Source organism: Naegleria lovaniensis (genome assembly GCF_003324165.1).
Source record: "Naegleria lovaniensis strain ATCC 30569 chromosome Unknown tig031, whole genome shotgun sequence".
In the NCBI taxonomy this organism is placed as follows: domain Eukaryota; phylum Heterolobosea; class Eutetramitea; order Acrasida; family Naegleriidae; genus Naegleria; species Naegleria lovaniensis.
Window position 1 is genome coordinate 330,948 of NW_025407853.1, and position 13,717 is coordinate 344,664.

The following is a 13,717-nucleotide window of genomic DNA, read 5'->3' on the forward strand; positions in this document are numbered from 1 at the left end:
CTCAACCAACATCAACAATCATGAAACGATTTATTAAAGAGAATACTTCAAAAGTATATGAACGGAATTTTTCATTGGAATCATCAGAGTCCTCACATGATGAAACAAATTCCGAACGAAAATATTCAATACTCTCCGAGCAAGAAATCATTATTATGAATGAGAGATTGAAGGATTTGAATTTATCATTCCAAAAAGCATTGAGTAAATGTTTCTCATTAGATTTACCCTATTCCATAACGAGTGATGACTCCCAAAGTTTATTTCAGAACACACCGAGCAAGGCTTTATTACCTTCGGAAGAAGAAGCCAAAACCATTTCTTGTTCAATATTCACGAGAGGATTTTTCAAACTTGATGAGGACTCTGGAGCTTTTGTTTTAGACAAGTCTCTGATAGGGGAGAAAACTTTGGAAGATATCGGGAAAGTGAAATCAACAGCCTATGGATTTATTTCTAGAGCTGAATCATCTGCTTCAACGCATTACAAAGGAAAGAATCAAATGACAAATCGAAAACAATTACTTCATAAAGATGTGAATGCTTACTTGGAGCAGGAATCAGTAATGACAGGCGTCGAAGATAAATTAATGGCTCCAGTATTGAGAAGTTCATCATTTTCAAAGACTGAAAAGAAGGAGCATGAAAGGTTATCGTCACTGTTGGATCCCAATTATAAATCATCGGCCATTGTAGACACTAAGGACACTGCAGGTGTAGGATGGGCTCATATGGCTGCTCCAAGAATGACACCAGAATTAAAACAAGAGCTTCTCGCCATGAAATTGAAGAGAGCCTCAGAAGGAGAAGGAAAGCGGTTGAAGAAGGAATCTGTCACTGAAGATTTTGATGAGGACAATCTTCCAAAATACTTTCAAATTGGTACCATTGTAGACAATGCTAAAGAATTTTATAGCGATCGTGTGGTGAAGAAGAAGAGACAACAAAGCTTTTTGGACGAACTTGTTCAGGAAGACAAGGAGACAGGTTATGTTTCTCAAAGATATTCACAAATTCAAGACAAACTTGACCAAGTTCAAAAACGAAAGAAACGAAAACTCATGAAAAAGATTGCAAAAATGAATAAGGAAAAACCAACGAAATAATATGACACATTGGTAGAGCATGAAATCCAAACCATTATATTGCAATAAATTAAAATTTGAAAATATAATCTAAAAACTTGGAGAAGCTTGATGTAGATGCTTCTGGCTTTCTCTTCTTTTGTAGAGGCAAATCTAATTGATGCCTAAAATTAACACCATTTCTGTAAAATGTGACTTTAGATTCTTCGTCTTCTCCTGAATGAGAGGCAAAGTTACGCTTTTTGACATAACTTTCAAAGCTGTCTCTTTCACGTTGCTGTAATTGTAAAATTTCGGTATCTAAGCAATCTACCACTCCTATCATTAGAACGCCATCAAATATTTTCCCATTCTTACTTAAGGCCTTGTCAGCTTGAACTCTAGTTTTATATTGAATATGTATGAAATTTCCATTAGTTATTTTGTGATTAATTATTGTTCCATAATTTGAAAATTGTTTTAAAATATATGATGTTTTGTCTGGAGGAAATCCAAAAACGGTAACCCATGTTGTGTCTTTAACAATTTCATTAATTCGACTTGCTAAAGCTACATCAGTTACTTGGTAGAAAGGGTCTGTTTGCAAAGGAGATGCAAAAATACTTCTTTTATCGAGTGTAAGAGGGGTTGATGTATATGGTTTTTTCGTTCTTAAATCTTGTGATTTTCCGGATGGAGGAGTTTGGAAACGGTCCAGTACAACTTCTTCCCTTCCTGAAAAAGGTTTCAATGGTGATTGGCCAAATATTAATGATGATGTTGTCGGAGCAAGGCTGGAAGGAATTCTATTTGGTAATCCATCCACAATACTCTCTGTTGGAGGTACTTCGCTGTCCACAATTAAATTTTGTTGGTCTGATGATGTACTCAATTCATTCTTTCGGTACAAGCCGGCTGATGATGATATTATTGGTTCTTTAAAACTAACAGCAGCTGGTTCCTTTCCCGTAAGAGATTGATTGATGAAAGACGAGGGTAGAACTGTGTGGCTGGTTCCTTTGGGCTTGTTTTGTTGTTGCGATGATAACAGTGGGTTGGGCTGTTGTTGAGAAGACGCAAGAACAGAGCGATGTTTGGATAAGTGTGGTGTTTGCATTTTTTTGAACGCGGTTCGAATTTTATCAAAAGTTGAACTTGGACAAATTTCGTTTTTCATTTCAACAAGGGATAAATCTTAATATATTGTAAAGATTTAATGCTGTTCGTTTATAAAGTCCACTAATATAATTTGGTTGAACTTCTTAATACTAGGATTTAGTGTTTGTGATGGTCGAAAATCATATCCAGCAAACTCAAGTTGAGTTCCATTATCAAACCCGCCAGAATAAGCCATAGCATAAGGAAGTTTGTCTGTAAGGGCGTTCCAAGCACCAACAGGGTCTGTCTTGCGAGCTTTCGAAATGGAAACACCAACGAGAGCATTAGGGTCATTAAATCCACCAAATAAATAAATATGTTCTGGTGTCTGTACCAAAACACCATTGGCATAATAGTGAGGTAAAATACCATACGTGACCATCCAGGTTCCAACATCACTCAACAAGGCCCTGTAAATGTTATAGGTGCACGAATAAACTTCTGGACAACCTCCAAACAAATAAATATAGTCACCAACAACTCCAATAGTTGCACTGTGTAGTGGAGTTGGTAAATATCTCAGGTCCCATTCTTGCCAGTCTGTTAGATTGCTCACAGGAGCTCTAATAATGGTTCTTGTCACATTTTGGTGATAATCACCAGTTCTTTCATTGTACATCGAAGTGATTCCTCCAAAAATGTAAAAGTAATTTCCAACAACAAAGGACATTCCTCCTGCTACCCGATAAGGCAATCGTTGGTCTAATACTTCCCAAGTTTCCACATCGGCATATGCAGCCCTAAATATTTTGTCTGATAGAGAATCATTGACAAAACCTCCGAAAAAGTATATATATTCATCATATTTCAAGAAATGGCTATTGTAAATGGAGGCAGGGAAACCCCTATTGTTTACAGGATCGTATTCAATAATGTTCCATGCTGCTTCTGATTCGTTCTTGTTTCTATAATACATGTTAAAACCGTTTCCAGGGCGTGATGGCGGCAATGACCAAGCAACTAATGCATACACTCTTCCAGCTGCCTCGAAATAAGGCAATTTTCGTAATTGCCAAGGAATGGTGTGATTAAGGTAATTTTTCATAACGCTGAACTTATTTGTTATTGTAGTGTTGAAATATGTCGTTTGCGCTCCCCCTCCTGCTCCAAACAACACATCATCCGATGTAAGCACGTATGTTTGCGTTTGAGAGCTGACCACTTCCATAATTTTACCTGTCGTGAAACTAGTGACGAGGGTGGGCTTCGTAATTGCATTGACATTACCAACACCTGCTTCTCCTTTCGAATTATACCCCCATGTAAAAATAGTTGAATTTGTACACACAGCAAAACTGGTTTCATAGCCTGCTGTGATCATGGATACGTTACACGGAATTGGAATAAGTTTTGGTTGGAATACATTGGTTGTGGTGCCGTCACCAAGTTGATAATGATTATTACTTCCCCATCCGACAACTTGTCCAGATGACAACAGAGCAAGAGTATGTCTAAATCCGCAAGATATGTCGATAACGGGATCATTAAACAACGCTCCTACTAAAGGCATTCTCAAAGGCTCCATTGTCTTGACGATTGTAGAAGACAGTCCAAGCTCTCCATATACGTTTGATCCAAAAGTGAAAATATCTCCATCCGTGCTCAAAACTACAGAAAATGTTTCTCCACCACAAACCCTTAATGCTTTCTTCCCATAGAAAGTCCCATTGTAATACATGGGAAATGGGCGAGCCTTGTCTCCACCAGTCCTGTCTCCTAGAGCACCATACAAGTTGCTGCCCCATATCCACACTTTCCCGTTTGTATCGATGGCGTACGAAGTGGAATATCCTGCAGCCACTTGGGCGATTGTTGCTCCAGCAAACCCTAACACCTTAGTAGCTACAGAAGAGTCAAATTTTCGTCCAGTTCCAAGCTGTCCTTCTCCGTTATATCCAAAAGAGTAAACTCCATCATCTGTAAGAACAATGCTGGAGTGGTGAACTGTGTGAAATTGTAGAATTGTTCTATTCTCCAAACCCTCAACAGGGTACAGATAGTGAAGCATGCCAGTAGCCATGCCAAGAGTTCTTCCAAGACTTGAACTTGCGTTATAACCTGTCGAATACAGTTTTCCATTAGGTAATAGGTATAGCGCGTGAGATTGTCCTACAGATATCCGATTTCTTATTCTTCTCACAAGTTGTTGATTTTCGTATTTCGGAAAAGCTCCTTCGACGGTTCGAAAAAGCATTGGGTATGTAAGGCTGACATTGTTGGTGCTTTCTGCATAGTACTCAACACCATGAAAGCTTTTAGTACGAGTCTAAAATGAAGAACCAAATCATTTCAAGTAAACGGTAATCTGTTGGTGATATTTAAGTATGTGGCCAACTTACTCTCACAAAATTGATCACATCATTGCTAATGTATTGAGCCGAGTTATGAATAATACCAGCCATGTTGTCAGCATCAATAACAGCAAGCCTCATCGCATCGAGTTGTTTCTTTTTACCTTGCAGCAAAGACTCATATTGCTCTCTGTCAATTATTGTCTCCGAAAGATAATCACCTGCAAATTGTAAACAGTCGGCTGTTTCCATTAGTCTTCTCACCAGACCATCTCCGAGAACTTTGTCCTTCTGTCGTATTATTTCGTCTTTAATGGAGAAAAAATTATCTCGCTTTTGAATTTTGTACCTTAATTCGTCGATTTGTTCATTAGTTATATCGGCCTTGACTGACCAAGTTGTAATTGATCATCATCAAATTCCATACTTACCGGTTGTTATGTATATCACTACTATGATCGTGAATAAACAAGAGATGAAGAAAGAATGGACTCCCCTTGGTTCCAACTGATCCTTAAACGTCCTTCTCTCAATAGGCATTCTTGTACAATTTTTAAATTCAATGTTGATGAAATATAAGGCCTTCCTTATTCTTTGATGACGTTACCCTACTCAGCAACCGCGATCAGTGCTCCAAGGTGGTTGATGAATTTGGGAGGGATATTTTTTTGGTGTGCTTGGCATGCTGGTTACAGTTTCTTTACAGCCGATCGCACAAAAAATTGATAAAAGGGACACACCGTTGTTGAAATTCTTCTGAAATGACAGCTTGTGCGATCGGAATGAAAAATTTCAACATGTCTAAAGCAAAAAAAGACTGCCAGTGATGATGACTCTTTTTTCTGATTGGTACTCTTGGTTGACTCGTCATGTCCAAGATGACGAGTTTCAAAATTGGCTCAGAGTGGGAGAAAGAACCTTGTTGTTCCTATTGGCTGCCAATTTCCTTTGGAACTTGAAGAATAGCGAAAGCAGCGATCAAAGTAAGAAATCATCATTGCTGAAACGTTTCATTCAAACTGTGAGCAATTCACAAATCGGAAAGAAGCTACTTACCGCTGAAATTGAAAAAGAAGTGAAGAAAAATGTTGCCCAAATGTTTCCCAAACCAAAAGGAAGGTCAACAAACTCTCAAGGCAAAGTGACCTTTCCAGAAAAGGGAGTGAAGGAGTCAGAAATTGAAGAATATTTATTGAAATTGAAAGAGATGGATGTGAAAACAAACGAAGGAAAAGCATTTGCATTTGTATATCATTTATCGGAAGGCCATGATGAATTTGTGACCAGAATGCATAACATGTTTATTGTAAGTGTGGTTTTGTCTTGAATATTTGATTGATCTCCATAATTCAACCAATTATTTGCAATGATGTATCTCAATGGTTGAAAGAATACGAACTGTTTAAGTCCAATGGCATTCAAATCATTGAGACAAATGGAAATTGAACTTGTTGAGATGACTTCATCTCTTTTCCATGGTCAAGAAGCATGTCATGATGAAAATGCACTCTCGGATGAATTTCACAGAGAATTTCTGAAAAAAGATGTAGTGGGAAATTTGACATCCGGAGGTACTGAATCTCTGTTGGTCATGCTAAAAACCTATCGTGATTTTTTCTCATCCAATATTGAGGAATTTAAGAAAATTATGAAGAAAAAGTATCCATCTCAATCACAGGAAATTGAAAATTATAACGGCCCATTCGAAGTCATTGTTCCCACTACCATCCATCCTGCAGTGAATAAGGGAGCTCATTACTTTGGGTTGAAGCTTGTAGAAGTTGATGTTGATCCAGAAACAATGGCTGTTATTCCTGAAAAGGTTGAGCAAGCATTCCATCCTGGAAAAACCATTCTTGTGATTGGAAGCTGTCCCTCCTATCCTCATGGTGTGTTAGATCCCATTGAAAAATTATCTGAAATTGTGGTTAAATTAGGACCTATTGCACTGCATGTCGATTGTTGCATTGGTGGCTATGTCATGCCATTCATTCAAGAGTTGAATGCTCAGAAAGTGTCAAAAGAACAGCTTTGTACCTTTGATTTTTTGAATTTAGGAGTCACGAGTATTTCGGCCGACTTGCACAAATATGGCTATTCATGTAAAGGCGCAAGCGTCATCATGTATAGAAATTCCTTCATTAGAAAGTATCAATTCTTTGTGTATAGTGGATGGAGTGGAGGTCTATATATTTCCCCCACAGTCACAGGAAGTAAGGGAGGAGGACCCATTGCCTCAAGTTATGCAAGTATCAAATTATTGGGAAAGGAAGGATTTTTGAAAGTGACTGCGAAAATGTTACACACGAGAAGTTTCATTCAAAACGCCATTGAAACCGATGAATTACTCTCCAAGTATTTGTGTGTCGTGGGTCGACCATGTTCCACAATTTTGAGTTTTACCACACACGAAGCATTCCATCGTTTTTTTAAACTTTCTAATCCTCCATTCACTTCATCAAGTGACGATATCAATCCTAACAGCATTAATATATTTGCAATTTCAGATCATATGGAAAAGCAGTATGGATGGGATCTTCAGAGACAAATCAAACCTGATTCATTGCACATGACCTTAATGCCTCAACATATTGGACTTGAAGAGCGGATTGTCTCGGACTTGAAACAGTCTTTGAAATATGTGATTGAACATGGTTCAGAGTTTTCTGGAAAGAACAGCGTCGCCATGTATGGAATGGTTGCCAATGTGGAGAGTTGGCTTAGTGAGGATACCGTTGAATTGTTTTTGAAGACGTTTGTCGATGAAGTTTATCGATTACGCCAATAAACAGCATTTCAGTTGAGAGGACTTTGATTGTTCTGATTGTTTCCAAACAGTACTTACGCCTTGATTTACTCAAACAATTCATTCTTGAATTTTCAATTCGTCATATTTGATTTGACCCAAGACACATTCAAACACATCTCGATTAGGAAAGGTCTCAGAAGAAGACTCATAACTAAGAAGCCAATAATTCTCTCCAAACGTATTTGTGACGCTACCTATTCGATACAGTTTCAAAGATGACTCGTCCATGTTGTATTCAATCTCAAACTCTACAAAATCTCTCACGGTACTGCCCTTCTCCGACTGTTGAGTAGTACCACCACTTATTGGCCTTTCCACAGAATGAAGGTTCTTTCGAATATTCACGTTTCGCACTGGAGACGACGACTTGAGCGATTGCAAATATTCTAGAGCCAATTGTTGGAGAATGTTTGAGTTTTTCGTCATGCTTGTAGAGACAGAGCTGCTACTGAACGAAGTGCTTATGAGATGCGTGGCCATGAATCGATCTACTCCCTTTCCACTTTTTTGAATGGGAGACACCAACTGACAACTCTCTTCTTCAAAGTCCCATCCACAGGGCCATTTAAGCCACAATGAATCATGAATATCACAATGCAATGGAGTAAATAACGTGTTTCGAGTAGGAGGTACTGCTTTTTGTAACACCATTTCATCAAAGGAAGATTCAAAAGGCATTCCACAATTTGAAAGATACACAAACGAAAGTAATGAACAATTTCCAATAGGTATTGAATATGCCTTTCCATTCACTTTGGTAGTTCTCAAGTTTTGTGCCTTATCTTTGACTTGGAATTCTCCTGAAAATTGTTTCAAACATTCCATTCGGCGATTCCGCTCACTGTTTAAAGTTTTTTCTGAACTCTCGTTGAAAGAAACACTTTTCCATGTGTTAATACCAGTAGTACATGTATTCGTCTTCAATACTTGTTGTTGTAAATGATGTTCCAATATTTGTGAATGAGATTGTGAAAAATCTTGAGCCAATACTAATTCTACTCTCACTCGATCGACGATAAGTCCTGATGATGGAGTATTCATCATGCATCCATAAAAACATTCTGCCTCTGTCAAAATTTCCATCAACGTTTCAGAAATTCGAACTTGTTGCCACTTGATGGGATCTCTGGTTCTTCTCGGAGATCTCGGAGACATGGGAGATTTAGGACTTGTAAAGGAGGAAGCAATGGCAGAAGTGGCCGATGATAGAATGGTTTTTGCTGAGTGGGAATTGTTGTTGCACATGTGTTTTTCCAATTCTGTTTCAATTTCGAGTCGTGACATTGGATATTTCACACTTCCTAAAAGCCATGAATTTCGAGTGGTTTTGTAAAATTGTTCTCTCAATATTGTAGTAGTATTAGAAGAAGAAGAAGGTAATTTCAAGTCAGAAATGCAAGTACGTGCATGAAATTTCACTTGACATGCCAAACAGAGAATTCCTTGTTCAATGTTTTCTAATTTACACTCGAAAGGAATTCCATCCAGATTTGGAATGTCTTTAAATTTGAGTGTATAATCTCCTTCGAAATCATCATTGACCAAATCCTTGTCCATCACTTTGAAATAAATACAAGCATCTGAATAAATGTCTAATGGATGTAATGGAATGGAAATGGTTTCATTCCATTGAGGATTGAGAGTTTCTTTTTTAACACTTGTTTTGTGTGAAAAACCTTGATAGGTGGTAATGACATACTGTAGTATGGTGTTGAAAATTTTCAAATTGTAATTAATTGTAAAATCCATCATATTTCATAATTACCATATTTAGAAGTTTGCAATCACCAAGCACACTTACTGGATCACTCAGACCATTTCGATCTTTCGGAACTAAATCTCTCGCTCCAATCAATGTGACCGTCAACACATCTTGCACATGGAGTAGATCATCAAATACAAGAGTTGCGTTTGGACTCGATGGTTCCATTTCGTTTCATAACACGCGTATCAACAAGAACAACAAGATGAATTCACTTTATAATGCACACCCACGAGTTGTTTGGGTGAAGATTGCAAAAAATTTTTTTTCATCTTTTCAAAATTGCGAAAAGCACCACATCGATCATGAATGTTTCTCTGAAAAGGGTGCTCTTGATGACAGAGGAGGAACAAGAGGGAACTGATCAAATCTTTGGAGCAGAAAGATCCCATCTTTTCATTAGAAATTAAAAAGAGTGTTTGGACTGTATGGGATTCACATGTAAAGAATGGATCCAAAATGTCAAACACACCAAAATTGAAAATATCTAAAATTAAAAATGCAATCTTTAGAATTTGTTTTAAATGTTTAACAAAAATACCTCAACCATGACGACCAACAATCGATCATCCATGGAATCAATCACTCTCTCCGAACATTCTTTGATCATTTCAGGATCGAATGAATATTATCAATTTTATAAGAAGAATTCAAATTCGGATCTTTCTAAAAAGAGTACCATGCATGTGGAATCATCGAATTTTTCAAATTATTCTATCTTTCCAACATTCACCACGATTGATTTATCCAAAGATTTTGGAATTGAAGTAACAAGTCGAAAATACAATGGAAGAACCAGTCGTTCCGTTTATGTTAAAAAAGTTTCATGTGGTGAAGGATTTACGTTCATCTTGTTAAGTGATAATAGAGTCTTTTCGAGAGGATTGAATCGTTATGGACAATTGGGACTCGGTCATCGAAATAATGCTAGTACAAACGAAGATGGATTTCATCAAGTGACAGCCATACATGACACAATTCTTGATATTCAATGTGGAGCTGATTTTACCTTATTTTTCACCAAAAACTCAGATATTTATGGAGTTGGATGTAATTCATTCGGAAAACTAGGCGTTGGATTTCAAGATAATTCCACAGTAATTGTTCCAAAACGAGTGAAATCCACTGCATTTGATTTTAGAAAAATTGAAAGCATGGCATGTGGTCTGCATCACGTCATTTACATTACTGAGGATCGAGAGGTTGTCGTTTGTGGTGCCAACTTTAGAGGACAATTAGGTCAATCTCACTCGAGTGATATTTATGTTCCAGAAAAGTGTGTGACCTTTACCACAAAAAACGCTGTTTCTGCAAGTTGTGGAGAAGATCACTCTGCAATTTTGACGACATGTGGAGACGTCTACATGTCAGGAAGTTTTAAGAAAGGCCAATTTAATTGTCTTCCACAAACATCGTTAAGCTTTGCTTCCGAAAGTATCACATCCTTTACCAAAGTTCAATCCGACTGTAAAGATGTCATTTGTGGAGCATTTTCTACAATATTTCTGAAAAAGGATCACTCGATTTACGTATGCGGAGACAACACATATTCTAATTTAGCTATCTCTAATTTCAATGTACCAAAATTGAAACGACCAGAATTACTAAGTCATATTTTCACAAATCAAACACCTACTCACATTTGTGCAGCAAAATATCATTCCATTATCATATTTGACGATTCAAGAATTTGTGGAAGTGGAAAAAACGTGGATGGTATTCTAGGAGGTTCAAAAGATTTGAAAGAAAACCAAGAAACTAAATTTCTCATGCATCTTCAAACACTTTCCAAAATTAAGGGCTTTTCATTGCGAGCCTCCTCTTCGTATCATCATGTCATTTACTATTGGACGAAACAAGTTGGAATTATTGAGAAGTATTTTTATGAAGATATGAGATTGGCAGAGGCGTTAAGTGACGTGACCATTGTATTGCCTTAGAGGAACGATTTTTAAACATACGGATGATTACAAAGAGTGTAACTAATTTAGATTCCAATTCGCCCTTCCAAAATAAATATTCAAAAAAATTGTATTTCATTTCTAGCAGGAGGTTTTTTTGTTTCTGCAATTCCATTTATTTTCAGAGAACCATCACGCAAAATATTAACATCATCATCATGGGCTTTACTGATCCCAATCCCAACAATCCCAATAAGAATCATGAGCCATCCCTCCTCCATCCTATCTGGAATCCATGATACAAAATCACCCGATTGTTTCCCAATCACAAACAGCCCCTCCCGTGAATACTGATCCCAACAATAATCCATCATCGGCAATGGTTCATCCACCCAATCAACCTTATCAAATTCCAGATGTATTACCACAACCTCCACAACAACCAATGAATATCTATTCCAAGCAGGATCAACATCAAGGTTCTCAAATGAATGCTTCTATGGTTTCAACCGCAACGAGTGGAATGGGAACATCTTCCTACATGATGAATTCTCAACACCAGCAACAACCAATGCCAGTTCATTATCCTTTAATGAACCAGCATCAACCTCCACAACAACAACAACCAATTTTACCACAACAACAAGTTCAACAACAACAAAAGGTTATGTATCCAACATTGAATAATATTACTCCTCCCATGCAGCAACAACAACCAATTCTTCCGCAACCTATGATGCCACCGCAAAGACCGTACGTGCAGCCAATGATGGTCAGTCAACAACAGCCAATGATGGTGCATCAACCAATGCCTCAACCTATTGTGAGACCTCCCTCCACGACAACAACCTATGTAAGCCAAGTGAACTATGTTCCACCACAACCTGTTGTGATACATCCGCCCCAACCAGTGATGGTTTCTCAGATGCCACTACAAAAAGGCCGAACGGTTGTGACAACGACCACAACAGTCACACCAAATCCAGTGATGATCCCGCCACCAACTGTTCAAATTGTACATGGTAAACCACCAACGATGCCTCCTGGAGCTATGGGTTATTCGACATATTATCCTCAACATGCCACTCCTGGAGTTCCTCAAACCACTATTTATGTCCAACACAAGAAAAAGAAGAGCTCTTTTGATAAATTCATGTTTGGGGAATAGAGACCTAAAGCTTTTTGGAATGTACACTATTCATTAAATACAAAATATTTTCCTTAGTCACAATCAAAATTGAAGTGAGAATTAAGGTTCTTCTGAAATTGTAACTGTTTGATAAGGAACAAGACCAAATAAGTTCGAGTTAGTGAAACGATTAAGATTGATGGAGGATAATGTTAATCCTTCACTTTTTGAGTTGAGATGGAAAGTATGGATTAAAGAACTTATAGTTATTCTTCACTCATCGTCATCTTCACTGCTAGTGGACTCTTCCTCACTGTCAGGTAACCTGATAATAACCTTGTCATCATTGAAAAATCGAGTATTCCACAATCCCCAACCACCTCTCAACACTTTAATTCCAATTCTAGATTCAACACTCGAATCGTCCAAATTCTCAACAATCGATAACATTTTCATTGCAGCTGTTGGTCCTCTTTGCTGAGAGTAAAAACAATGAAATATAAAATCGATTTTCGAATTATTTGGTAATTGATTAGAAATATTTTCCGAAATGAGTTGTTTGGCCACTTCTGCTGTAAATTCCTCTGTTGTTATATGATGATATTGCTCCGGTGTTGGAGTTCGGATATATCCAACACCATAATCATAATCTCGTAAATCAATAATATGAAAATTTTGATCATTCAATTCAATTCTATATCGTAAGTCCTCTGGCTCAATAAAATCTACTTTCATCGTGGTTGTTATCGCTCAAGTGAGTACAATGTCAGCCTCGGAATTGAAGACACGTGTTTTGAATATTTTTTAAAAAATCAAAAAAATATGAAAGTTTCAGTTGAGGAAGTGAGCACACAGAAAAAGTTTTCGGAAGTGATAAACAAATCTAATTTAACGGTGGTTGATTTCTTTGCAACCTGTAGGTTTTGATCAAAAAAGAGGAAGAATATTTTTAAACAAAATTGAACAACGGATGTTGACGGATTAATAATTTTTTGATCATCATTACTTAAATTATCAACCAATATAATCATGACATCATCATTATTTGCAACAACAAACGACGAATTATTTTCATAATTTAAATAGGGTGTGGACCATGTATGCAAGCTAAACCACTTTTCGAATCCTTAGCTGCAAAATACCCATCATCCAACTTTATTGCTGTCAATGTAGATAATTCTAGTGACATTTCTTCAGAATATGGAGTATCATCACTTCCAACCTTTATGTTTTTCAAGAAAGGAGCAAAGCTTGGCCAAGTCGTTGGAGCAGATATGAATAAGGTCGAAGAAATGATTAAAAAACATGGAATTGCTAGCAGTGGAGGATTCCCGACGGGTGGTAGAGTTTTGGGCTCTTCTTCTAGCTCACCAACCACATATCCAAATCTAATCACAGGTGGAGGATCCTCAAGTTGGGAGATTTTTAATCCGTTAATCAGAAAAGCCAATACTATTCCTGTAGAACAACGACCTGTTTACTTTTTGGCTGGTGTCGTGTGTGTGTACATGGTGTTGAGGTTCGTGTTAAATATTCTGTTCAAATAGAAAGTTGTGTGTTGAGCTGAGATGTGTTAATCATGTCTGCTCGTGACAACTTGTAA

The 13,717-nt window shown here is 37.4% G+C and overlaps 9 protein-coding genes across 9 annotated transcripts; 5 read left to right on the forward strand and 4 right to left on the reverse strand.

Annotated features, from left to right (window-relative positions):
• Positions 1-20: 20 nt before the first annotated feature.
• On the forward strand, positions 21-1,106 carry C9374_007980 (uncharacterized protein; the record flags this gene model as incomplete). Its single annotated transcript, XM_044698005.1, has 1 exon — positions 21-1,106. One exon carries the CDS (start codon positions 21-23, stop codon positions 1,104-1,106), a length of 1,086 nt encoding a protein of 361 aa, XP_044546094.1.
• A 49-nt stretch (positions 1,107-1,155) lies between these two features.
• C9374_007981 (uncharacterized protein) lies at positions 1,156-2,181 on the reverse strand (the record flags this gene model as incomplete). Its single annotated transcript, XM_044698006.1, has 1 exon — positions 1,156-2,181. The coding sequence occupies one exon, from the start codon at positions 2,179-2,181 to the stop codon at positions 1,156-1,158; it is 1,026 nt and encodes a 341-aa protein (XP_044546095.1).
• A 96-nt stretch (positions 2,182-2,277) lies between these two features.
• C9374_007982 (uncharacterized protein) lies at positions 2,278-5,053 on the reverse strand (the record flags this gene model as incomplete). Its single annotated transcript, XM_044698007.1, has 3 exons — positions 2,278-4,488; positions 4,562-4,902; positions 4,945-5,053. The coding sequence occupies 3 exons, from the start codon at positions 5,051-5,053 to the stop codon at positions 2,278-2,280; spliced, it is 2,661 nt and encodes an 886-aa protein (XP_044546096.1).
• A 286-nt stretch (positions 5,054-5,339) lies between these two features.
• On the forward strand, positions 5,340-7,301 carry C9374_007983 (uncharacterized protein; the record flags this gene model as incomplete). Its single annotated transcript, XM_044698008.1, has 2 exons — positions 5,340-5,819; positions 5,904-7,301. 2 exons carry the CDS (start codon positions 5,340-5,342, stop codon positions 7,299-7,301), a joined length of 1,878 nt encoding a protein of 625 aa, XP_044546097.1.
• Positions 7,302-7,379: 78 nt separating this feature from the next.
• C9374_007984 (uncharacterized protein) lies at positions 7,380-9,252 on the reverse strand (the record flags this gene model as incomplete). The annotated part of the gene is made up of 2 exons (XM_044698009.1): positions 7,380-9,020; positions 9,124-9,252. 2 exons carry the CDS (start codon positions 9,250-9,252, stop codon positions 7,380-7,382), a joined length of 1,770 nt encoding a protein of 589 aa, XP_044546098.1.
• A 356-nt stretch (positions 9,253-9,608) lies between these two features.
• C9374_007985 (uncharacterized protein) lies at positions 9,609-11,024 on the forward strand (the record flags this gene model as incomplete). Its single annotated transcript, XM_044698010.1, has 1 exon — positions 9,609-11,024. The coding sequence occupies one exon, from the start codon at positions 9,609-9,611 to the stop codon at positions 11,022-11,024; it is 1,416 nt and encodes a 471-aa protein (XP_044546099.1).
• A 340-nt stretch (positions 11,025-11,364) lies between these two features.
• C9374_007986 (uncharacterized protein) lies at positions 11,365-12,153 on the forward strand (the record flags this gene model as incomplete). The annotated part of the gene is made up of 1 exon (XM_044698011.1): positions 11,365-12,153. One exon carries the CDS (start codon positions 11,365-11,367, stop codon positions 12,151-12,153), a length of 789 nt encoding a protein of 262 aa, XP_044546100.1.
• A 234-nt stretch (positions 12,154-12,387) lies between these two features.
• Positions 12,388-12,849, reverse strand: C9374_007987 (uncharacterized protein; the record flags this gene model as incomplete). Its single annotated transcript, XM_044698012.1, has 1 exon — positions 12,388-12,849. The coding sequence occupies one exon, from the start codon at positions 12,847-12,849 to the stop codon at positions 12,388-12,390; it is 462 nt and encodes a 153-aa protein (XP_044546101.1).
• An 87-nt stretch (positions 12,850-12,936) lies between these two features.
• C9374_007988 (uncharacterized protein) lies at positions 12,937-13,661 on the forward strand (the record flags this gene model as incomplete). Its single annotated transcript, XM_044698013.1, has 2 exons — positions 12,937-13,030; positions 13,201-13,661. 2 exons carry the CDS (start codon positions 12,937-12,939, stop codon positions 13,659-13,661), a joined length of 555 nt encoding a protein of 184 aa, XP_044546102.1.
• Between the last annotated feature and the right edge of the window lie 56 nt (positions 13,662-13,717).